Source organism: Sinocyclocheilus rhinocerous, unplaced genomic scaffold, assembly GCF_001515625.1.
Source record: "Sinocyclocheilus rhinocerous isolate Xijiao unplaced genomic scaffold, SAMN03320098_v1.1 scaffold697, whole genome shotgun sequence".
NCBI lineage: Eukaryota > Metazoa > Chordata > Actinopteri > Cypriniformes > Cyprinidae > Sinocyclocheilus > Sinocyclocheilus rhinocerous.
The window spans coordinates 1398542-1425218 of record NW_015664033.1 but is presented as its reverse complement, the minus strand read 5'-3'; the positions used below and the strand labels follow the sequence as shown (position 1 = coordinate 1425218).

At 37.4% G+C, this 26677-nt stretch overlaps 2 protein-coding genes across 3 annotated transcripts; one reads left to right on the top strand and one right to left on the bottom strand.

Moving 5' to 3' along the window:
• The first annotated feature begins 1036 nt into the window (after nt 1-1036).
• LOC107729510 (claudin-4-like) lies at nt 1037-4306 on the top strand. Its single transcript, XM_016540051.1, has 3 exons — nt 1037-1160; nt 2531-2663; nt 3317-4306. Exons 2-3 carry the CDS (start codon nt 2532-2534, stop codon nt 3818-3820), a joined length of 636 nt encoding a protein of 211 aa, XP_016395537.1. The 5' UTR covers nt 1037-1160; nt 2531; the 3' UTR covers nt 3821-4306.
• A 49-nt stretch (nt 4307-4355) lies between these two features.
• LOC107729508 (coronin-1A-like) lies at nt 4356-25841 on the bottom strand. 2 transcript variants are annotated; one of them, XM_016540048.1, is made up of 14 exons: nt 24144-25841; nt 20689-20907; nt 18835-19022; nt 13250-13363; nt 11308-11511; nt 8763-8885; nt 7654-7783; nt 7218-7399; nt 6413-6532; nt 6098-6202; nt 5840-5985; nt 5674-5731; nt 4830-5045; nt 4356-4730 (listed from the first exon to the last, which is right to left on the bottom strand). In XM_016540048.1, exons 1-14 carry the CDS (start codon nt 24307-24309, stop codon nt 4632-4634), a joined length of 2070 nt encoding a protein of 689 aa, XP_016395534.1. In that variant the 5' UTR covers nt 24310-25841; the 3' UTR covers nt 4356-4631. The 2 variants fall into 2 exon arrangements, with proteins under 2 accessions (XP_016395534.1, XP_016395535.1); XM_016540049.1 differs by lacking the exon at nt 24144-25841 and adding an exon at nt 20472-20538 and having other exon boundaries at nt 20689-20751.
• Between the last annotated feature and the right edge of the window lie 836 nt (nt 25842-26677).

Here is a 26677-nt window from a genome sequence, read left to right as displayed (position 1 = left end):
ATAAAATTATAATAAAACTTATTTGGATTATTTCTTTATTGCACAATACACATTTCTTAATATTATGCCTAATGTGTTTTAATATCATTCTTAATAAGGATTATATGATCTCTGTATAATATCGGTATTTAAATGCAAGATAATTAAAAAGTACCTTAAGTATACTTGCAATAGTTCCACTTTAGCACAATCAAATATACTTCAGTATATCTTTAGTTGGACTTCAGCACAATTAAAGTGCATTAAGCACAAAATTAGTTGTTCCAATTTAGCAGACTTTAAGTATACCAGTTTAGTATACCAAAATCACAATTGCAGGGGATTTTTATTAAGTACATAAGTATGTAAATGCATTTGTATACTTAGCATGAAATAAATGTGTCTCAAATACATTTAGTATATTTTTTCACTACGGACCTCCTATCTATTTTGTCCAATCTCTTATACATAGTTTTTAAATGAATCAATCCTTGCATCACACAGCTCTGTTATTATTGTGTCTCCCATTCCCGATGTTTCACAATTGAAACCCCACCCACTCTAACTTGTGACAGCATCTATTCATCATGTGTGGTTTCGACGGTGACTGGGAAGAGCTTATGAGGAGAGTATGAGGTTGTTTCTGAGATGTCATTATGATTATGACAGAAGTTTCAGAGGCTTTATGATTCATAGTATCATGATGTCCGACCTCCAAGAGCGAATATTTCCATTGAGTAGCATGGTAACGTGATGTATGTGAATGTGATGATAATATCAGTGTACATAAATGAATACCATTTATTTTTAACACATCAAAAAAATAAAAAGTATTTCAAAACTAGTTTATCACCTGAGTTCATTCTTTATGACATTTTTAAACAAAGAAAAAATATCAAAGACAGACCTTCTCTATCTAAAAAGTTTAAGGTGAAATAAAAAGGGGTAAAGAAAGCAGCAGGGAGAAAAAGAACAAGTCCAGTCTGGCCTTTTCCTCTTTACCAACCTGCCTCTGTCTCATTTCTACCCCACCCATTGCATTCCTCTACAAATGCATCCTCACATCACACCACCTTCATTAGAGGTAACAGTTTGGTAAGGTGGGAGACTAACTTAAAAGACTTCATCCAAAAACAAGAGGAAACTTGCAGAGAATTTTCTTCAAAGAGCTACAATAAAAGGTAAAGTTCAAACTTTTTACTCTTTGCGAAAAATTATCTATTAAAACAAACAGCGAGGTTATATTAAAAAAATATCTGAAAATGTTAAATGATTAGTTTAAAAAAAAAATCATATAAATCAAATTCAAAATATATTTTATGTGAAATGAAAAAATAAATAAGTAGAAAAAAGTAAAGCAATAAATCAGACAGCTTACATGAGGTTACAGGGTGGTGCCTTTTTGTTTTCAGACTTCAACTATTTTGAGGAAGACCTAGCAGATATCAATGTTTAGAAGGACATTAACTCTATTATTTGTTAGGTGTATGACATTGTTAATATTTATCATGTTGCCTTTGTATGTAACAACACATATAATTCATTACATATTACAACATTTCTTGAAGCACGCCATATTGTAAAGTGTTGGGATTCACAATGGACTTCTATCTGTTTGTTCATTGTTATGTTAGAATATTACTGGCCTGAATCCTGGACAGCATGCAGACAAAAAAAAAGCAAAATTCCTCACTCATTCATGAGCAGAATTATCATTGCGTAGACGGAAAGAATACAATTTTGGAGGAGCTGGACAGCATGTTAATCGCTCAGAGAGCTGCTGAATGATTCACCGTCAACTAAAACAGCCACAATTACCGTTAGTCATTTTGCTGGTGCCAACGCACCACCTGGTCACCTTCTCTAGCTCCTCACCGATCCATTGCGCTTTGTTAGTGCCGAGTAGGAAGACAATGCAGTGCACTATAGTGGACTACAGGGTCTTACGTGCAGTCCACACATTCTAACAGTAGTTTTATGAATCAGCCACGAGCAAACCCTGAGGAGATACAAGAGAAGTTCAGTGAGAAAGCCACAGGCATTCGGGGGCGAGTGTACGAAAAACGAGCAGTTCACTGAAAAGGTACTCAGTGTTTATTATTAAAGAATAGAATAGAATAGAACACGCGGTACCCGAGACCCCTCTCAGGGAGTGGCAGTTACGTAACAAATGTAGCTAAAAGCAGATTTTAGGACCTGTTGAGACTTGAGGCTTGCTTCATGATGTGGGTTTTCTTAGAGATGTTGTTTTTTTTCCCGCTGCAGCCCTGAGATATAAATTCCTGTATGGACCTGTCTAAAGGGAGGAGCCATTGAGTTTATGTGCAAATGCATAAGAACTAGTTTAGAATATGTCTTACAAAATATACCATGACGCAAACAGGAAGGATTCAAAACCACTATCTTCACTAGCCTACTGCTTTTGCAGAGTGTGCGTTTTTTCTTTGTTTGCTTTACTTTTAGTTTTAACACTATTTCCAAACTGAGAGCATCAATAATATTTTTCTAATGTATTATTATTATTATTTAATCTCCTTTATTCCTCTTTCAGAATGGGCTCGTCTGGTGTACAGATCGTGTGTATGGCACTGGGAATTTTAGGTCTCATTGCAGCGGTTGTGACCATTGCTGTTCCAAGATGGAAGGTTTCTGCTTTTATTGGTCAGAACATTATCACTGCACAGGTAAACCATTGCTGCAATTTCAAAAAGTTCAATTCAAAGAATAAATGTGTATGTTTGTGCAGTGCACAGATATAAAACTTAATCATAATTTGTGACCCTGGAGCACAAAACCAGTCTTAAGTCGCTGGGCTATATTTGTAGCAATAGCCAAAAATACATTGTATGGGTCAAAATTATTGATTTTTCTTTTATGCCAAAAATCATTAGGATATTAAGTAAAGATCATGTTCCATGAAGATATTTTGTAAATTTCCTACTGTAAATATATTAAAACTTAATTTTTGATTAGTAATATGCATTGCTAAGAACTTAATTTGGACAACTTTAAAGGCAATTTTCTCAATATTTAGATTTTTTTGCACCCTCAGATTCCAGATTTTCAAATAGTTGTATCTCGACCAAATATTGTGCTATCCTAACAAACCATACATCAATTGAAAGCTTATTTATTCAGCTTTCAGATGATGTATAAATCTCAATTTCGAAATTGACCCTTATGACTGGTTTTGTGGTCCAGGGTCACATTTATTCATATTATTTCCAAAACTGCAAAGTCATTTCATGTTCCGCGGTAGAAAGAATATTCTTTAAAGGATGCTGATGAAATTCTATGGATAAGAAGGTATATTTCATATTTTTCCTTTGCCGCACAGGTTCAGGAAGAGGGCTTGTGGATGGAGTGTGTGGTTCAGAGTACCGGACAGCAGCAGTGTAAAGCTTACGACTCGCTGCTCATCCTGGGCTCTGACCTCCAAGCGGCCCGTGCCATGACCATCATCGGCTGCATGCTCACTGTCCTGTCCCTGCTCGTTCTGTGCGCCGGCGCCGACTTCACCACCTGCATCGACAACGAAGAAGTCAAACCCAAAGTGAGTCTGGTGTCCGCCATTGGGCTGATCCTCGCCGGCTTGTTGCTGATCATCCCCGTCAGCTGGGCCGCTCATAATGTCGTGCGCGATTTCAACAATCCACTGGTAGCCCAATCTCATAAGAGAGAGCTGGGAGCCTGTATCTTTGTGGGCTGGGGAGGAGGAGTCCTGCTCCTGCTGGCCGGAGGCTTGCTGTGCTGCTTCAGCAGACCCCGCTCCGGAGGATCCGGCGGAGCCGCCAAATACTACAGCAACAGCGCCTCTGCACCAAGCAAGAATTATGTGTAGATAAATTGGGTTAAACTAAGCAGTGGTCGCAGAAATTGAAGCTGTAGTATGTGAAATATGTCTATGTTAGTCTTTATAGTTGGTAGGTAATGAGAATAACAAACTAGAAAAGGTCTGCAAAGATGTAAATATTACTTGTTTAGAGCTACTGTCATAGAAAAACTGTCTTTAAGCTTTTCAATTAGTTTCATATGGTAATAAACAATGTACTTGTTTATTAAAATTCAGGGATGGGCCGAGCTTGTGTCCAAAATACTTTCAGGTCATTTTTATCTGTGCCAGTCCTTGTCATTTCAATAATGCTACTGAATAACTGAATTCATTATTTTTGAGTAATACAGAACAGATATTTTTTCAAGAACTTTTTAGGATACGGGAATCTACTGTAATCTGTACAAATGCTACACAATTGTGTGTGTGTGTGTTAGGTCATAATCATTTCTGTTGCCTCTCTGTATTTTCAATAAAACTGACTGATTTAAGACATTTGTGTGTGTAGAATGAACAATGAGTTTTTGACACAAGTAAATCTTTGTTAAAATAACACTGGCATTTATTTCAAATCCTACAAAACATATATTAAAAGGCTTCAAACAAATCTGGTCACATTAAAAATTCTTTAAAAAAAAGGAAATCCCTGAAGAGCAAAATTTGGTCTGAAATGGACTGTAAAATGGTATCCCATGAAAAAATGTCACATAATTCTACAAAATGTTCTTTCCAATGTACACCTTTTAAGACTTCATTATTTGCATATCTTGTACATGTCCATTTGCATTTTTCATTTCATTCTACTGGGGTCTCTCTTCAGCTACTTGCTCTCCAGTTCGCTCACTCGCTGGGTCAACTGCTCAACCATCTCTCTCAGCTCCTTCACCTCATTCTGCAAGGCCTGCAAGGTCTGCACATCCTGTATATGAAACAGAAAGAAAGGCAGAATGAGTTTATTTGTGACAGAAAGGTTCATTAAAACACAATAAACAGGCAGAGGATTCCTGTGTTCTCTTACCACACTGTCAGACTGTCGGTTGCTTAAGGAAGATGATGTGGTGGCCATCAAGCTCTTGATGACTTTGAACTCTTTGTTTTTGGTGGTAGCCACAAAACCATCTTTCAAGGAGATCAGGATTGGTGCCCCATTTTTACCAGAAAACCAATCATCTGCCTCCACTGATGGCTCTGGACCAATTGTGTCGGGGTAAAGGTCTTCTTGAAACAAGTCAGACTAAAGCAAAGAAATGATAATGCTGGATTAAGACAGTGGAACAAATAAGCAGCACTTAATAAACAAAGTGGCATTAATAAACTACCATTCAAAAAACTTGGGGGCGGTACAGTTTTTTTATGTTTTTGAAAGAAGTGAGTACAGTAAAACAGTAACATTGTTAAATATTGTTCCAGTTTGAAAATAACTATTTTCCAGTTTTAACATATTTTAAAATGCAATTTATTCCTGTGATGCAAAGCTGAATTTTCAGCATCATTACCCAAGTCTTTAGTCACATGATCCTTTAGAAATCATTCTAATATGTTGATTTGCTGCTCAAAAAAAAAACATTTCTTAGTATTATCGATCCTGAAAACAGTTTCGCAGCTTAATATTTTTGAGGAAACTGTGATACTTTTAAGGATTATTTGATAAATAGTTGAAGTGAACAGCATTGATCTGAAATAGAAATCTTTTGTAACATTATAAATATCTTTACTGTCACGTTTGACCAATTTAATGTTTTATAAACCTGTTAGTTTCTTTCAAACAAAAAACTCTAACTGACCACAAACCTTTGACAACATTTAAGCTGATCGTTGACTTTGACAACATTTAAGCTGATCGTTGACTTTGACAAACTTACCTTACGAGGCACAGTCATAACAATAGGTTCACACTTTCTCTCGTGGAGTTTATAGAACCTAAAATAAATATGAAATAATGCAGAATTTAAAATACTGACATTTTTGTATGTTTGTGGGAGAAAGCAAGTACACTATAGGCCTGGCTGAAAGGCTGGATGTGTTTACCTTGCAATCTCACACTTGTTGACTTCCAGGCCTCTCTTGGGCATGTAGCCCATGCCCTTCTGACTCTCTTTACTGCTGTACATGGAGAGATAGTGAACGTATGGGGCCTCGTCTGTCACCTCAAAGTATCTGATGCTGCTGTCACCCTGTCAAACCATATACACTGGCTAAAACATCCAACTTCATGAACAAACAACTCTTCATGGCCATAAAATCTAAATTTGGCTCAAAACTTGAATGTCTTTCTTAGTTCCTTACCTTGCCACAAAGGTAGACTATACCAGTGTCAGGGTCAAAGAAAGGTAACAGCACCCCACTGCTGGTGTCCAGCTCCTGCAGGGTCAAGGGCTCACCAAAGTTTTTCTGCAACCACAAATACACTTTTGTGAGTCACTTGCTTGTGAAACTACAGTAGTGAACATTCGAAGTGGATCAAAAAATGTCATCAAAGTTGTCCTAAAACCAAAATGCGTTCTTGTCTTAGGGCAACTTTGCTGAACTTTTCTGACCCACTACAAATGTTGACTACTATAAAAAAAGAGAGAGAGCTTCTGAAGCACAAGATGTACTCACAGGATCCCACAGCGCCACCTGTCTCTCACTCATGCGGCTGAAACCGGTGGTCAGGATCTTCCCATCAGACACAAACACAGCTCTGACTGGCCTGGAGCCTTCATGAGGCTTGTCCTTCTCCTGAAACAAACATGTACACAGAAAGAAGTCATATGAGCAGCGCCAAATCACATGGCAGTAAATGAGCTGGCAGAAAGGAACGTATAAGAAAGAGAAATGTTCACAATTTTAATTAAATGCTTTCACTGAACTTAAAATGTTTAAATTAAGACAAAAATGTGGCCACATTTACTGTTTTTAGCGAATTTTCACCAGCAAAATCCAGCCGTTTAAAAATAAATCAATATAATTGGGAATTTTGCGCAGATTTCGCAGCAGGTTCAATTTGGTCACGAGGATTCACCACTTTTTTTTTTGTCTGCGAAATTTTGTTATTGTGTCTGCATTTTAAGAAAACGTTAAATTAATATCAACTTAAAGGATTTTCTGTTATTTACAATGGCTTTAAATTATTCAGTATTATGTGCTCCATCTAGAGTTTTCTGAATACTCGCATGATCATTCAAAAAACACACACACACACTAAAATGCCTTAAAATTGCCTCAAGACTACATGAAACCCAACCATCTTAAAAAACGGATCTTTTAAGTACAGCAACAAGTGCATCCTGACACCACAAGACAAAAACTTTCTGGATGCGACAACAAAATCAATGTGGCGAACGGTAAACAACGAAATGCATTCTTTTTTTTAGCATTATTCACACTATTTTATAATTTCTTTCCAGTGAAGGCATACACGTACACAGATGACGGAGCCCTTGCGGGGGTCTAACACGCGTAACTTCTTGTCCTTGCAGGAAGTGAGGATCTGAGAGCCGTTTCTGTTCCAGCAGGCGCTGTAGATCAGATCAGTGTGCACTGAGTCAATGCGCACCACTGCCTCTCCGTGAACCACGTTCCACAAGATGACCACGTTATCACAGCCTTCAAGAAGAAAACGAGAGAAAGAGAGGGACAAGGTAAATAAAGTATATATGTAGACAGAGGGGGAGAAAGGAAAACAAAATCATGTCAAATTTATGATAACCCGAAGATGTGCGTTAAGAAGATGTGTGCGTGAAGAATCAGCAGATGGCGCCATCATCTACCTCTATATCGCACAACTGAGTGCATACATATATAGGTGTAGTTCTAGCCTGCACTTTTGGCTATTGAGTGGGTGTCTTATGTTGGTTTACCTGCACTCATTAGCACATTGTGGGCAGTGGGGTGCCAGCTGAGGATGCCCACGCGTTTAGAGTGACCGTCCAGCTTCACAACTGGGTCCTTCAGTGGTGATATGAGACCTCCATCTGGAATCTCCCAGATCTATTACATGACAACATTGACCTTATGTTATAATAAGTAGTATGAGCTAGACTTGCAGCAGTATTATATTTTTCACAGCAGTACAGTAGCTGTGTTCAAACGGTAATATACCAGTATTACCGCTTGTTGTATGCTAGGTGGTGCTAAGTGGTCATTTTTGCTGTGCAATTGGGGTTCTCAAGGGGCTCACAGGGGGTCCCCAAACTTTTTTGTTAGCCGAACCCCTTAGAAGTAAAACGTTCACTTGAAGTACCCCCTGAGAATAAATCAATTAAATTTCAATAAATTAAAAACAAATTTGCATGCTCACGGTTCTCTGATGTCACATAGCATGCCATGCAAGTAAACATAAAACATTTAATCTATTTTTGAGTGTGCTATTTCCGTTGTTTTCATTTTAAAACTCTAGAGAACTACACAACTTACAATTAAAAATTATATTGCAATTTAATAATATATATTGTTTATTATTTAATAATAATAATAATATATTTATTCATATATATTATTTATTTATTTATTTTAACTAAACATTTTAATGCAATTTAACAATAAAGAAAGTTAAATTATTAACTCACACAGTTAAAACATTAAACATGTTTCTCATGTATGAAAAGTATCTGTAGATATGAGAGTGTCCACATGAGCGTTATTTAAGCATATTCTATTCGTTATGGGATATATGAACTGTTGTGGATAAGTAAAGTTCATTAATAAGTTTCCCCCTTTAAACCGGCATAAATTTCCATACCAGCAGCACACTAGCAAGCCTAATATGACTTGTTTTGTACACATAATTTGATCATTTAAGTAATTTATTATTGATTATTGATTACATTTGTTTTGTTTATGATCATGTGGATGGCACTGGGCAGAGAACTGTGAATTATACTAGCATTTTCACTTTAGAATGACTACTGTTCAACTGTTTTGGTGCATAAATGTAATTTGATCAAACCATTAGGCCAAAGGCACTCACCATGACACTACAGTCTTCAGAGCCACTGGCAATGATGTTGTCATTATGTGGGCAGAATTCGATGTCCAATACGGGTCCAGTGTGACCACAGACAGTGGGCAGGGACATGTCAATGCGACCCGTCTAAAACACAAATCAAAGGGGCTAAAAAATGAGCTATTAAGGAAAACATTGGTATGGAGTGGAAAACATAAACATACACAAATAAACCCATTAACAAGACCTCCAAATGACTAAATATAGAATATCAACTCAAAACCTCTATTGCTCTGACAAACAGAGCAGAAAGAGCATGAGAGATCTCAGACAGACGATGGGGGCTGTGTCAGCTGATCTCAATTTTACAGCTATGCCTTCAATTTTGCCTAATAACTACTAACCCGTTTAGAGAGGACAGCACTGTGCAGGAGTTCCCATCATGCACATGGAGAGAACTTTCACTCTGCCAAAGTCATATTGTTAAATGTGAGTGTTGTGTGCAATCTATAAATTATTTTTGCAATAAGTTAGGGGCTGCAATAAGTTAAGAAATACTACAGTGATTTATGACGGGACTAAAGCATAGTTGTTCTTAACTTAAACTAAAACCATTAAAAACCACTGTTAATTTGAAATACAGCTCAACAAAAATTAGTAATGTTGCCTTCGCAACTAACTGAAAATAACTCAAATTACTAACAGTGAAATAACGATTTTTTTTTTTTTTGAGATAAATTTTAAATAAATTTAACTAATAAATTAAAACTAAATACAAATATTAAAAACGAATAAAAACAAAAAAAAGTTGTTTTTATTGACTAAAACTTGAATTAAAATACTGAAAATATAAAATTAAAGCTAATTCAAAATAAGAATAAATAATATAGAATTATATAATTAAAATAATATAAATAAAACTAGTCTAAAGATAATTTAATCATTGTCAGATCAAGTGACTGGGGACTGAATTAAGTTCTTAAATTCAAACAGATTAATCTTTTACAAAAGAGTCTTACTTCTGGTACAATGGGGTCCAAATGTTTGAGATCTAATTTAATACAAGAATACAAATTAAAACCATTAAAAACCACTGTTAATTTGAAATACAGCTCAACAAAAATTAGTAATGTTGCCTTCGCAACTAACTGAAAATAACTCAAATTACTAACAGTGAAATAACGATTTTTTTTTTTTTATGAGATAAATTTTAAATAAATGTAACTAATAAATTACAACTAAATACAAATATTAAAAACGAATAAAAACAAAAAAAATTTGTTTTTGTTGACTAAAACTTGAATTAAAATACTGAAAATATAAAATTAAAGCTAATTCAAAATAAGAATAAATAATATAGAATTATATAATTAAAATAATATAAATAAAACTAGTCAAAAGATAATTTAATCATTGTCAGATCAAGTGACTGGGGACTGAATTAAGTTCTTAAATTCAAACAGATTAATCTTTTACAAAAGAGTCTTACTTCTGGTACAATGGGGTCCAAATGTTTGAGATCTAATTTAATACAAGAATACAAATTACAAATTATATTATCAGCATGACAACTTGAGCTAAAAGTGTACTTAAAAAAAATGTCAGTATTCTATAGTATCATGCACCCCCTTACTGACATGTGTAAACTCCACAAGTTTGTGCAAAACCAGATGATCATGTTATCAGTCTCAAAATGCAGCTTTCAAAACTTCCTCAAGCCACCCAAACGAAATAAAAGGGCTTGACTCGAATTCTCGTGTTCATTGGGAAACAATGGCTGGCATTGAGCAAAGCACAGAGTGTAAGATGCACAGCAGATTGAATATGACAGAACTCCCATTCATTCTCTAGTATAAGACCCAGGAGCGCAGACAGAGCAACATATAGAAACAGAGGACCAGAGATGATGGACAGAGAAGATGAAAATAAAAGGCATATGAAATAAACTATACAACCCAAAAAAAAAAAGAGGAAGGCAAGAAAATGTTTCCACCATCTCTCTGTAAGAGATGCAAACATCCTCTGCTAATTTTTGAAAGGCATTTTGAAAACGTAGCATTTTTCAGTCATTAAGTTTTGTGAAGTAAAAAGTACATATTCAAATTTTAAATCAAGCTGATCACACGAAAAAGGCAGGCACATCAAGCCTAAGTGGCAGCTGTCCTTTTCTCACAGTTTTTGTCACTCACTCACTCACTCTGCAAGCTGTCACCACATCCTGTGCAGAGCTGACAGCAGCGCACTCCAAATATGGCAAAAACAAGATGCAAGAGCGCATAAAGAGAAGAAATGCGAGGTCTGGTGACACGTACATATGAAACTCAACCTTCAACTTCCTTATTTAGACAAACATATCTACAGTTCACAATTCAAAGGCCTCGGAAGATCATTTAAAACAGGTAACGGCTTGAAACGATCAAGACCTAAACCTAACTATCTAACTAACTATCCAACTTAATCTTAATATTGGCCTTTATATGCATACAACACTGCCCTTCATCCAAGGCTTGTTTTATAAAGACTTCAATTAATTTGAGCTTAATGAGTCTGACATGCTATCTGGATGCACCTTGCTCAGGGGCAGGACAATGAAAGCTCCTCCACCGCTGGCATCCACAATCATGGCCACAAACTTGGGGTTGACCGAGCAGAAGTTGCTGTCCCAGGTCATCTGGGAGATCCTGATGTCATCATAGCACTGGTCCGCCTTCAGCGCCTGGCCGAAGACGTGGCGGAACTTACTGGTCCTGACCACCTTCCTAGACATGATGACCTGAGGAGAGACAGAGAAGGAAGAGACTCAGGGATGGAGAGGAAACAAAGTATACACATGAGAAACAATAATATAGTTTTCATCATCATTTCGTTTTGTGTATCTTATAAGCTACATGATTCATTGAATTGAAGCTTTTTTGTTGTTGTTTTTGAGGTTTAGCTATTTGTTTGCTGACTCCATTCCAGCTATCGGTGGTGATCTTAACTCATTGCTGTGGTCCGTATGCTTCCACTCAAGTTGTATTCTTCAATTAATACCTGAATTCCCTTAAATTTGCATGAATTCTTGTAAATGAATAGTTACAGATAAGAAAACGAAAGAGAACGTATCCGCTCAACGTCTTTTTCAACTTTCTCTGTTTAAAACTGCATTTAGGCAATAAGCTCAAAGAAAGAGGAAGGAAAAAGGAAACTAGCATGAAGTGACAGAGAAGGAAATGCTCGGGCTACTTCTTCAAGTCTTGATGCCACTTTATCTGCAGGTTTTAGTAATAAAGCATTTTGCTTCGTGCCCCCTTCTCATCTATTTCGCTCTCTGTTGCCCATTTTTTTCCCTTATCATCCCTATATCAAATGCACTCTTGTGCATATGCTTAATTAGTTGACTAACAAATATCACTCTCATTTGCAATGCATCATACCCTGTATGCTCACAGCACTCAGTAAAATAACCTGAAAAATGAAAGGTGCATTAGAGCATTAAATAGACTGAGAGAGGAAACTGTCGTAACTGGACTAACACCACAGCAAGTGTGGGAGCGCAGGAGATGTTCAGAACTTCAGTTACACCACATCCTTCCACACAAACATGGAATCACTGAGTTATTTCTACCTGCTTCGGAGATGCTACAAAATGTTTTCATCATGATATAAAACAGCTAATCCAGTTAATGTATCACAGTAGTTGTTATATTCAAAGTGGATGGAAAAGAAGTACAGTAACTAACTGCAGGTTGTTCTAAACCTGTGACTTTTTTCTTGTTTGGAACACAAATGGAGCCTTTGGGCAGAATGTCAACCTCAGCCAGTCCTTTTCATTCATGTATTTTTTCATCCAGTGAATGTGACAGAGATATATTCAGTCTAACATCTTTCATGTTCACCGGAAGAAAGTAAGTCATGCAGGTTTGGAAGTACATGAAGGTGAGAAAGTACAATGACAGAATTTTCATTTTTGCAAGAGCTAATTCTTCAAGTTTTATTATTATTAGCCTACTACTATTATGTTGGCTTGAAATATTTGTTTACATTGCTTTATCCTTTGTCTGCATTTCTTCCAAGCTCATTTAAGATACAAGAGCAAACTCCTATATAGTCTGCACTATTTTTTATACAATAATAGGCAGGACTCAAGTTATATCAGCTTCATCCTTATCTGGAAATACTGTTTAGTTCTCTTACTAAACTTCCTCAAATATTTAACCGTGCCTTGCCACAGTTCAGAAAGGCACAGCTCGACGCATTTAGCAATGAAAAAATATTAACATAAATACAGTACTAAACTGAGTACAAACTGAATTTATTATGAACGAGCCGCAGATTAGGGCTGTGTTTCGAAATCTCTTTATCTAAACAGCATTTTAGGCAGTAACGTTTCAGAAGCGTTTAGGCATGAAGTGTGCTGTCTAGTTAGTCAGCTCACCAGGTCGCAGATAAAGATGCAAAGTTATGAAGTGTTTCCAATCACAGCAGCACAACACACAAACACGCAGTATGAGGGGACAGGGGGACTGTACCTGAGAACTGTGGCTGGGGAGGGACTCTGGCTCCTGAGGCGAGAGGATGAAGCGCTGGACGCTGACAGATGGAGAGGAGTGGGTGAATGCCAGCAGTTGTGGCCAGAGCTCACTCTAAATCAAGGAGGAAGTGAGAGTTTGAGATGTAGATGCGAATGGGAGGTGTCCTCGCTTTATGTTTCCTTTTAAAGTGATTTACGTTGCGTGAAGCTGCTCCTAGTCCTCACTTGATCTCACAACTTCATCGTGGTCATAGCAACACAAACGTGACTTGCGCTCGGTTTCGTAGACATGTTAATCTGAATGTTATCTCTCTGTTGAACTTTTCTGAATTCACACTCAAATTTCCTACGCTTTCTTTTGTAACAATAGGGAACTAAACACTAAAGCAGTGAAATGCAGCATTAAAGTAAATGCCTTTAACTTAAAAAATTACCATGACAACCATATTTTCCGCCAACATGTCGTAGTATTGTTAAAACACTTTGGTAGCATTAGCCACCACTTTTTTTTTTTTTTTTGCATCCTAAATAAATAAAAATTGTGAAATAATCTTAGACTGTTTGAAAGAGGTTAATTTATTTGTTTTGTCATGTTTTTACAGTATGTAGTTTGGTGGAAACTAGTTCACCATTTATTACCTTTATACCCTAAAGTGACAATATTTGGGTTTGATGATTTTATTTATTTACTATAAATAAATCAAACTATTTACTATGTTTTTTTTTCGACAAGAAGTGCCCTTTTCACATTCAATTGAATGCCTCAATTAAGGCAACCCTAATTTTCACATTTAAATTTCTATTTTTATTTGAACAATAATCAGATTAATTATTCTCCAGGAATAAAGTTTTACGGGTTAGGGTTAATTTCTCAAAAGTGACAAATTTAATAAATAGAGGAATATAATAAAAATCTTTTTTAAACACCCCCAGTCACACAAGCACTTCACTACACCTGTGAGAATAAACAGGCAAACAGAAGTGGAGGTCAAAATATAAAAGCATTTCATCAACAGTCCTATTTTAAATCATTTAAAAAATAAAGGAAGTCAAAAGAGACCATTTAAAAATATAAACCTCAATTTATTGCACAATTGCTGCAGGAGACCGTGGGGTTTGGAAGATCTGTCTTGTGTGAACACATGTAACTGTGGACACACAAATAGACTGAGAGAGAAATATAGGCCCATAAAACAAACCAACAGAGACACACGCTTGTAGATAATAAAAAAAAATTCATTTACAACAAGAAATGTTTATGTAAAACCAAAGTTATAGTAAATTTTGCAATAAATAAGTTGAGGACACCTGATAAAACAACAAAAACGAAGATATACGGCCAGTAGGGCTCAGTGCTTGACCTGTGACAGACTTCATCCAGAAGGTCAACACGGTTTAACTGAACATCATTTATGCTGCAACCGACTCATAAGAGTCAATAGAGCGCTGTGGCCACCAGATGGTGCCAAACAACAACCAAATTCAACAAAAACACACAAGCAGGAGCGGAAACAAAAAACGACAGATCTTTCTGAGACCTCCCGTCTTCCTATGTGCATTAGTATTCTCAGCCTTTGTACTTAAATTAAGATTATCACTGATAGTGGTAACCCATCTCAGAATAATAGTAATAATAACAATATATCCATTATCATAATAATGCAAAATGTAACTAATGATGAGTAGTTTTTAAATTATCATTAACAGGCTATCCAGCACCTGCATACTAAGAAGAAGAAAAAAGTTATTATAGTTTCATACATCATGTCATTATTTTTTACCACGGGACATTAGAATATACAGACAGGAGAACATCATCCTTGTTCCTCCTCTAAAACATGGGTTATGATGCAATCCATTTCCTTTAGGGCTCAATGTAACATGCTCTGCACATTCTCACATCACCTAACTAACTACATGAATAAACACATTCTTGATCAGCATTTACGGACACATTCGGCCCCACGAAGGCAATATGCATCAAGGAGGATGCACAGTCCAAATGCCTGATGACTGACAAGCCATCGCGACCTTTGCCCTTAAAAACATACAACTGTCATCATTTTTTTCAGTCTTCGATTTTAACCAGAACAAGCAAAGAAGACGACAGGATGAAAAGAAAACTGGCCCGAAATCAGTTGTTGAGGTCACTCGGTACAAGTGAGCACTGACAGGGCACCCTGAGAAGAGGAAACCCCAGGATGGCATGGTCTGAGCAAAACATGTCGGTGTGAACACACAGATCTGTTTCTTTTCAGGACTGGTAAAACATCTTGTTTTTGGAATTCACATGTACAAACATGTTTGCGTATACATATATATTTATGTACATATTTCGATTATGCATAGTTATCCAGTGGGTTTCAGAGGTAATAACAAACCAAAACATCTGTATGCCTCTCTGTACTTTTCATAATGTAAAAAAGAGATTTTACCAACCGAACTATATTACAATCCCTTCTAAACAGCTTAAAAACCAAAGACCGTGTTAATGACATTATGACATCATAGTAGTACAGACATATGATTATGACGTTAACCTTACTAAATAATCTTAACAGCATTGTTAACTCCTCTGCCAGGCCTGTCGTTGTGATGTCACAATTTTAGCTTTTTACAGTTACAGAATGATCAAACCACTGCTGCCTTTGAAATGAAATCGGACAATAAATATTGAGTGTCGCTCTCTGAGATGAAATACGTTAACATTCAATATATTTTCTTATAACATTGTTGCTTTGTATATTAATATGAATATATAAAAATGTCAGTATGTATGCCACTTGCATTTTATGCATATACAGTCTACATACAGGTATTTACGTTACCTATATGGACTTTTAAGTTCTTAATTGGTTTTCACTTTGATCCAAAGCCCTTTTGGTAAAAAAAATAAACAGTGCAGTTAATTACTTGATATGGTTGTATTGCCTCTGGGCTGCTCTCTTGATTTCATTCCGTTTCTAAAGACAGATATATTTGATGCATTAGCTCTGTTACTGCACATTAAGCACTTATGTCAGTGGTTGCATTGCACAAGCATTAGAAATCGCATGTTGTGTTTTAAGGGGATTGGTTTACTAGTACTTACATGCACCACTTGATTGCAGAGTCTAATGTTTATCATTTAATAGCATTAAAGGGGTTGGGGTAAACCTTCCCCAATTCTGAGGGACTAGTGGTTTGTTTTTAAAACCACCCTGGGCTGCTAAGATCAGGACCGTCGTGCTCGACACCTGAGGCCCTAAAACATCTAATTTGGCATAGAGTATGTGTAAGTGTTTGTCAGATACATCTAAGCAACATTCTACCTAACATGCACTGATTCTACACTAATAGGTCTGATCTCTGCTAGAGGATATTAGAGTACTGTGGTTGTGTAAAGATATGTGATCCCCAACTGGTTAAAATAATATACATATATTAAATAAATACAGTAGTAGTAGCAATTCAAATAAAACATCTTCAAACATTGCCAAATGTCAAAATAACATCTTAAATATAATAAATATAATGCCAGTGATATGGATAGAGAGGGTAATTGAAATAAACGGCAGGCCTCACTGATGTTTATTCTAAAAGCTATATTGTGATAGTGTCAGTGAATCTATCACATCGTGTTGTTTGTTTGTCAGTTCTTTAAAACTAGCGAGGTTGGAAGGGTTAAAAGAGTCATCCTTGGTTTGTTCCGCTCAGTACTGCATAAGCGTGCTAAGCGAACAAGTCCAAATGTGCAAAAACGGCATAATACAGCCCATTTGGAACAATGTGAACATCTCCATAGTGCAATCTGCAATCAATAGAACTGTTTTAGTTTACATTAATCACATTCTAAAGTAGATATAAAGGAGACTTGATTGTTCAGCGTTAGTCACTGTAAACAACTCTGCTAAACCTGGAGTCTTTTGGCAACTTTTCTTAAATCAGAGGGGTCATTATGAATTATATCCAATCAAGTTCATCCCACTACTAGGGACTTAGATAATCCGTATATATATAGCATTAATTTGGCACAAGTGAGCAGTACCAATATTCCCCTAGTCTTCATTGGGGAATTCATAGTGTATTGGCATGTGTAATATTGCTCCATTCTGGAGTCTAATATTCATCTGCCACATCTGATGAGCGGGAACATCGGGTGCACAGTGGACGAGGATGGCCAGCAGAGAATTAAAGCCTTTGTGCAAACAGCACGCCATTAAGAAAATAATTTGCCTTGTCTTGAATCCAAGGTTACATAGATAATTGAGGTTAAAGGTCAGAAAGAAATTAAATCTAATTTAGAGCGGTACAAAATCCAATCTTCCAAACTACAGATTAGGATATTAAAACCGTTAGTGTACAAGGCAGAATCGACTGTTCAGCGGCACAGAAGAGAAAATATCTTCTGCAGGTAACGTAAAATGCTTCCCAGGGTATTATTAAAGTCATGCTCCTGCAAAAACAGCATTGAATAAATGCCCCTTAGATGTTAACAAACATGATCAAAGTCACATAGGGCACTAAAAAATAAAACAGGCACTCAGCAACTTTAACCAGCCAGTAAACGTATAAATGGCAAGGCTACAAACCAAGGAATGACCCCTTCACCCTTCGCTTACAGGTATCAGGGTGAGAATGCAGAAAATGTGGACCTGAACAGCGTGTGTGTGTGTGTGTGTGTGTGTGTGTGGTGTTAGATGTAACATCTGATATGCTGCATAGTCTGCAATAGAGTAATAAGTTGAAAGTTGGAGGTGCATACATCAGTTCTGCACCGGTGATCTTTGTTTGTCACCAGCAAAATTGAGAATAGAGACAAACTATAATTAGTTTTCATAAAAGCCATGAAAACTTTTATGAAAACTATAACAGCCAATCATTTGAGGGCTCGATCATGTCTCTTAAACTAAATTTAGAGGTTATTTATTAAATGCTTTAAATGCTGGTGAACACATGACATCAAATAAATGTCAGACCCCATATGTGCGTGTGTGTGCCTATAGAATGTGTAGGTCTCAAACCAAAAAATAAAATAAAATAAAAATTGCCTTTGTTTGAGCTAGCAGGTCTAAACAGTGCCATGCACAGACAATGTTTATGCAAACGCAGATATGTACATTCTGGCTACTGACGGCACAAACAAGCATGTGTGTCAAAGCTGGCACTGGTGTCTCCTAAAAAACATGTAAAACACTTCTTATGGACTTTCGTGCACACAGTTATATACAAAGCACAACAGCCTCCTCCCTCCCCAAACCATTCTTTGCCCAATTACGTCACATTCCCAAATATCTCATTACTAAAAGAGGTCCTCACGCCCTATTACCCATGATTCCAGACTAGCAGGGGCCACTGTCAGTCTGAGGGACAGTGAAACGTGTTGATCCACAGTAAGTCGTCCAGCACCCCCCAGTGTAAGTACAGTATGGACACCACCACCAGCACGTGCATGATTTGATGGCTGTTGCACCAGTAGTCAAAGAGGCCCGGGCAGAACCGCTCGGGGATTCGCGTGATATTGATTACACCGCCCAACACCGCTAGAGCATCCATGGTGAGAAAGTGACGCAGTGAGGTGGGACTTCCTCCGCCCACACCTACCCCACGCAGAAGGAAAAACGAGAAGCGGAAAAGCGCCTGCCAGGCGAAGGAACGCAGACGGCGCACTCTGCTGCACGCTGTGATGGCACAGTAGATGCCGTAACTGGAGAGCAGGATGTACATCAGCAGAGCCACTGTGCGGGTGAAGGGGTAGCAGAGAAGAGTGCTGTACACGATGGGCAGGGCTCCTGTGAACCGAAACACAGTGTTACTAGGATGACTAGTATAACTGTACAGCTCACCTCATTCAAGTATGTTTGGTGAGCAGATACGAAATTCCACAAAAAAGGGTGGATTGCTTTATGGCAGCAACAAATGCATGTGTGCAGCTATCCACTGTAATCACGACAGTGATGTAATTACAACAGTGAATTCCACTCACTTAAGTGTACAGGGCTCCAAAGTCGCAAAAATACACATAACTACATATAGTTGCTGTAACGCATTTGCTTACCACTGTACATTGTAAAAAATAAAAAAAATAAAAATCTGATATATATATATATATATATATTTCCTGATATAATTACAATGTATCCGCCTACTTAACCAAAAAAACAAAAAAAGTTAAACTAGAAGGCCACATAAATCATAGACGGTGCAGTTTGTGCCATACACACACTAAACTAAAAAACAACCTAATGTACAGAATTGATAACAAAAATATTAAGAAACTATGTAAATAAATAAAAACTACAATATATTTAGAGGGGATGTGTCCCACAAACTTATGGGAATGTCCTTTACATTTTTCATTATAAACAGTAAGCTGACTTACATAAAAATGTTATAAATAAATGAAAAAAAAAAAACAATTGTAATAATGTTGCTGCAAACATACATGCATTTTCTTCAAGAAAATTTTCTTCACCATAAATTATATATAATACCTTTAAATTATATTATAATGACATTTAAATTATATGTAATTATATGTTATATTTAATTATATGATATTGTATGACATTTTCGTCACCATAAGTTATGATATTCTGTACTTCAAAAAAAAACTTTTAAAGCAAAATATGTAATGTGCTGTTAAACTTATAATTTTTGATTTATATGGATTTATATGGTACCTAAGGGTTAACCAAATAACATGTTTTACTGTATAATTTTAATATACTATCAATTAAAATTATTAACATATTTACAAGAATGCCATCTTTTGCACTGAGAAGGTAAAATATTAGAACATTACCTAAATAAGTCAATTTTAATAAATCAAATTAAATTAGTCAAAATGTCCTTTTTTGACTTTCTACAAAACATTCCTTTGTTTTCCAACTAAATGGTGGATAATTATTATTACTTTAACATTCCAAATGAGATCTTTATCAAACAAACCGAGCAAGAGACAATAGAAGTGCTGTGAAACAGTCTTGTCACTGCTGCTGTACATGTGACAACAGAGAAAACTTGTCTTGTTGTAAGGCACTTCAATGGATTCTTCAATGTCTATATCTCTTTTGTTTTCTCTGCTTCATTTCCTTTGTTGCAACACTGTTTTCTTGTACAACACTTCTCCTTTGGTAAAATGTTGCAACAGCCTGAACGATGACTACAAATATAGGAGAAACGCACATTTTACTTATTCACTGGGCTGCTGTGACACAACTCTCTAGTCTAATGCATACCAGCCTCTGTTGGTGATCACCGCTAAACACGATGTGATGACAGATCACTTCATCAGGTATGAACAACCTATACAAAAATATCAAATGTGGGGTGTCCGAAAAAAAAAAAAAAAAACTTGAATCAGCAGGGGAAAACCGAGAACAGAATTGAAAAGAATACTGAGAGATAATGTGATGGAGTGCTCGGATTGATCTGACACCAGTTTGAGATGCTGACCTAGCGTGTTGATCATGCAGATTCCACACATATCTAGCGTGAGCAGGGTTTTGTAGATGGGCTCGCCGCCCTCGTGGTTCATGAAGAGGTGGTAGACCACTGAGCCCAGCTGCGGTGACAGGCAGGCCAGGAAATGCACCACGCCGAGCCACGTCACGCTGATCTGTGACCAGGGGATGTTGAGCGGGAGCAGCACCAGGAAACAGAGCAGAGGGATTCCTGAGTGGAGAGAAAGAAACAACGAGACAGAGAGGCTCAGGAGAGTCATTGTACACAGAAGAAGTAGTTGAAGCGCTGTTGAAACACGCAAGGCCTGTGAAGAGAACGAGAAGGTCGTTATTTGGCATTATGCTCAGGCAAGCCCTGCAGTGTTACATCGTGTCCCTTGAGTTAAATGCTGCAGCCTAAACAACACATGGATTTATGGAGGCCCAGGGAACGGCCCAGCACAATGAGGGTCTCAGTGGCTTTGCTGTGCTAATTTTAGCAGCAGCTGCCAAAAAGCAAACTGCACACTAAAACAAAGGTCTTTAAAAGTCTTTAGCACTAAATGACAGTCAGTGGCTTTTTACTAGTGGTTTAAAGTACATGAAAAGACAATGTCGTTGGACAATCTTCTTGTTGTTTGTGAATCTCTTTTTCTCTCTCTAAGCACCTGTCATTCCCCCAGTGTCAAATGATTTATCCTAGTCAGGTAAAAGCACCAATGCCTTCTAGCACATCTATTTTGAGTGAGTTATCTCTGTTGTCTTAACACTCGCTCTGATAAAGACACTATTGATAGACAGCATGCACCCTACCCATGCATTTGAGCTGCACCTACACTTTTGTATGTACTGTAAATGTTATATATTTTTTTTAAAAACTGTTTAATTGGCAATAATGATATTTAAAATGTAAATCATTTCCACCACATAAGATAAAATGTTTTGATAAATTATAGTTATGACAAAAAAAAATCATAATTATGACATAAATAGTCCAAATTATATATATAAAAAAGTAATATTCAAGAGATGAAAAGTCATAATGATGTAAAAAGTCTGACTTCTGTAATAATTTTGACTTTTCATATCCTAAATATGACTTTTTGTCATAATTTTAACTTGTATCATAATTACAATTTTCATCATTTAACAAAGCATGAGGTGAAGATGAAAATGAAGATTCTATCACCATTTCTTACCCTTATGTCATTCTAAACCTGAATGATTTTCTTTCTTTGAACACAAAAGAAGATATTTTGATAGATGTTGGGTCCCGCTGACATTTATTGTGTGGACAGTAAAAAAAACAATAAAATAACGTCTTTTGTGTCCCACAAAAGTGGTTTCGAACAGCATGGGAATAAATTTCTTCTTTTTTCAGTGAACTGTGCCTTCAATTTTGTGGTGTATGTGCAAGTGTCACTCGTTTATTGCAGAAGTCTGCAATCAGATCATAGACCATTAGTGGCCATACAAACAGCATGTGGGTTAAAGTAGCTCACAGACCAGAAAAACATACAAACACATCAGCAAAAGTGGTTACACCCAGAAACAGACTAGTAATGATTATTAGTCATAGTCAAGTGTCAGGAATAGACTGAATCATCTTTAAACAGCAGATGTTACAGGTAGAAAGAAACCTATGAAGAACATCAAACGTTGCTTTGAAGACATGGCGTGCAAACATGGGATACAATTGTGCATACATATCATGCAAAGTAAAACACAAATACTTGAACACAAAGCAAACACTGTGAAGGAGCATGCACCTCGGTTGCGTTCAAATGCAAGAATGGAAATCGCCCCATGTAAAAAAAAAAAAAAAGAGTGACGATATATGCAACAAATTTTCATTCATCAGTCTTTGTCACCTTGTCTTACAAACTCCAAAAGGAGGTATTTCTACCAATTCAAACAGTACAGGCACAGAATAAATGCCTCTTTATTTCAGCTTTGAAAAGGTGCAGGTGCAGCTCCCTACAGCAAAGTCATCTTTTGGGTCAAGTTAAGCTGTGTCACTCATTTCAAGCCTCTCATTTCTGCTTACTGGACTACAGTATAGGCCAGAACACTCTCAAATATACTGTGAACCACAGCGTTGGCTTGAGAACACACTCTGAGAGCGCAGTGCTCAGATGCAGTGTACTTCTCAGGTTTTCAGCAATGCACATCAGCGTGATTGTGTCATTTGCTATCAAAACAATATAATATAGTACTAACAAAGTTTTACCAGTCCAAATGGCAGTTTCTTGGAAGGAAAGGGTATGTATGACAGTACACCTGCAGGCAACCACATGACCCAGCTTGATGGTTCCACACAGTCCTGCAATTTAGAAGCATTTACAAGCAGAAATTCCTTTGGAGTTGACCTTTATGCCCGATTTGACATTTTTTAAATTTCCTCTTAGCAACTGTTGCACAGGAACGCTTGTCTAGATACTGCTCACTGCAGCTGTGATATAAAAATACAGCACAAATTACTTAACGAGATAACTCCTTTTGTTATTGACAAACAATTAATTATGTATAGCAAACTGCAGTAGCGATGTACACAGCAAGAGTGGGATGGAGTTTCGTAAAAGAAGCAGATCTTTGCATTTCAAGGTGTAGCTATAATCATTTAAATGGATAGTTTTCAGAAAAGAAAAAATATATATATTTCTGTCAATTTAATCATCCTCATGTCGCTCCAACCCTGTATGACTTTCTCTCTTTTGCAGAAAACAAAAGGAGATATTTTGAACAATCTACTGGTCTGTATTTTCCATTTAATGATGATTGAAAATGTCAACATTCAAAATCACTTTAATCACAACAGTAATCCACAAGACTCATACACTATATTTCAAGTCTTTCAAGTTCATGAGAGAAGTAGCAAATTTGCTTAATGATTGAATGTTTCATTTGAGTTCACTCATCACAAACTTTGCCACACTTTTGATGCTTTTTGAGGCTTGACAATGAATGGGGAAGATGTCACTGCATGAAAAAGACTGATAAGGACAACTTCAAAAATGTTCCTTTGTTTTCCCCAGAAGAAAGTCATATGTGTTTAGACCAACATGACTGTAAATAAATAGTTTTTGGGTGAACTATTCCATTAACATGTAGTTTTTGAAAAGGCAGCAAGGTGTGCAGTTTACAAATCACAGTGCTTAAGAAGGAAATATAGACCATATCCTGTGTCTGGTGTGGTATGGCAACACTGATCATTTAAATGGGGTTTAGACTATAGCTATGAATGGGTCATACAAATGCAAATACTGGTAAGACCTAAGCAGCCAGGATGGGCAAAACTCATACTGACATGAGTGAAGTCATGCAATTTATTAATACTAATTCAATTCATTAGAATTATTGGTTAAAAAAAATAAAAACAATGACAAAAAGTAAAGCATGTAATAAGCATAATAAAGAGAGAGGGCACTGTCAGCTTCCTCTTTTGAAGCAGTAGGCTCTCTCACTCACCGTGTGTGTAGATGTTCCCCAGCTCATTGTGCAGATAGAAGAGACTCTTGATACACTCCTGGACGGAGGAGATGGGTCTATAGCCAGTCAGGACATATTTGTTGAACTGTAAATGTGGAGGAGAGTTTGCCCAGTCCAGCAGTCTGGGGCCGTTTAAAAATGCCATAGCAACCAGAAACAGTCACGACGACGACGCTAAAATAGCTACGCTATACATCTACACTTACACGCACAACACAGACTAAAAAAAGACCAGACACCCTAGACATTAGTCGGAGAAGTGCAGTCCGGTCAAGTGCAGCCAGCTACATGGCTAACAGACCTGCTGCTCTATAGCCGAGACAAACAATTTTAAAAAGCAACTTTTTCCTCAGCGACGTTTTGTTTTGGAACGTTGGCGGCGGCGGCGTCATCCACATGGATTGACGTAGAAATTCCAGGCTGCGTTCATAGTGAGCTTCGCTGATATATACAGTGCTGCATGTAACATTTAAACGAAGTGCGGTCACACCCTGCTCCAGCCTTTCACACAAACCCCACCAGCTTCTGTCAGCTCGACTTCAGAGGTGACCCGAGGAAAGGTGGCTTTCGTCTGCTGTTCATCAAACAGCCGCCGGCTAATTTCACCATCGGGAACGGCAGGGGTTTCTTGAACGCGAAGCCGTGTGCTCGGTTCAGAGTAACTTCCTCATATTCCCGTAGAGTGAATCATCACCATCATCATCTGTCCGTCCGGAGCTTTGGCATCCACTCTGATTTTTAGGCTACCAGCGCTCTGACTGTGAGACCCGTGTGTTGCAAGAAACTGATACAAAAGACTCATTTACTGGACCTGAACGAAGCAGGTGTATTTTTCTCGAAAGAAATACAAGTATGCGCTTAATATAGTGATGATACGACAATATTGCTTGGCACCGACCATAAGTAGTCACTAATATACTGAACACTGCCAAAATCGATATGACATCCCACGGGGTTTAGGGGGTTAATATTAAAACATTCAGCTGATTAAAAAAGCATGCGAGTTTGATATGCAATATTACCCAGAATGTATCAAGCATCTCCTGGCATCTGCTCCTTGTCAGCGACGAGCACTGTTATCCATTAAGTGCACAGTGCAAAGAAAAAGTGCACACGCTTATCGTGTGCTCTCCTTTTTCATTTAATCAATAACGATATTTCGATGTCAAACGCACTCGGTGCGTTTTCTGTTCCCTGGCTCACACTAACCGGCGGATAGCTCGCGAGCTAACGGGCTAGCTGCCGTCACCTTGATTGTGCTGACTGCAAAAACACACGAGCTTCACAGTCAACGTTTTAGCAGCGGTTAAACATCACAACCGGTTTTCCCAAACAGCGGCACACGCATTCCCGCGACCCCCCATGCTCCGTCTAAAATATCTCCATCCGGAAGCTTGGCATTTGTCATCCAGCGAACGGAGGAATGTACGGCGCTCCACTCACAGGAGCACGTCTCCTCTATGCTGCCAAGTGATGTTGCTGCTAGCTTGCAGTGATTTCATCCAGCAGAGTTTTAAACGAGCGCTTTGCTGAGGAGATCCGTTTCTGATAAGCGGCTATGCCAAAGAAAGGTTAATATCTCCTACATTCCCCGGCGCATTTCTCACGAGCTGACTGATGCCGGTGTGCGGGAGCATGCGGCTGGTGGAGGGGCGCAGCGGCCCGGCCTTCACTCCTGATCATCCGCTGATGCTGCAGCGCTCTAATCCAGTCTGGACCAACTGGGACGAGCCGGGGGGGTGCGAGGACAGGAGCGATTCAATTTGTGCTTTTTAGATATTTTTTCTATTACAATAGATATATATATATATTTTTTTTAGAATGTAGCCTAATATCAAGATTACATAATAGTCTATTTGACAGTCATTGTAGGCTATCTTATATTATGATAGTATTCTTTATAATGATAGCTCAAAAGTAGCGATGTCCGATTCAGAACGAGTCGGATCTTTCCAATGAATGTGTTGAACAAAACCGAGTTTGAACGACTCGTTTATAAATCGAGCTAATGATTCGCTTATTAATCGAACTGAATCAGTCCGAGTGAATCTTATCGAGAATCGGCTCTTGTCCGATTCGCTATGAGCCTGCGAAAAAATACTTTAAATTAATAAAACAAATAAACAAATGTTACGACGTAGGCTACTGGACGTTTAGCTATGACTTGTAGGCCCAGGACAGTTTACTGTAGGCCTTTATTAAAATTCAGCCAAGACATTTAGGCCTAAATGAATTTTAGTAGCGTACATAAGTTAATTGTAAATGCAAATTATATTTAGATTCTTGAATTTTAGTTTAAATTGCGGATCATGGCTGCAGCTGAATTGGGAAACATTAAATAGGCTACCAAAATTAATTAAACACAGTCGAAAAGCGTAATGAACAGCAATTTACACCTACACATGCCTTTATTAAAAATTTTACCTCGCATGGATGCCAGAAACCACATGATGATGACGTAGATAGGCTAATCGCTGATTTTAACCGGTTCTTTGAAACGAACGGTTCAAAAG

Bases quoted from the DNA above. Each gene is read 5' to 3' on its own strand.
- LOC107729508 (XM_016540048.1), bottom strand. From the start codon at position 24,309: ATGGCATTTTTAAACGGCCCCAGACTGCTGGACTGGGCAAACTCTCCT. The intron at 13,364-18,834 runs GTAGGTGTGGGC...TCCTTGATTTAG, and splicing joins CGTTTTTCCTTCTGCGTGGG to AGTGAGCTCTGGCCACAACT. The intron at 6,533-7,217 runs GTACGTGTATGC...TGTTTGTTTCAG, and splicing joins GCAAGGGCTCCGTCATCTGT to GAGAAGGACAAGCCTCATGA.
- LOC107729510 (XM_016540051.1), top strand. From the start codon at position 2,532: ATGGGCTCGTCTGGTGTACAGATCGTGTGTATGGCACTGGGAATTTTA. The intron at 2,664-3,316 runs GTAAACCATTGC...TTTGCCGCACAG, and splicing joins AGAACATTATCACTGCACAG to GTTCAGGAAGAGGGCTTGTG.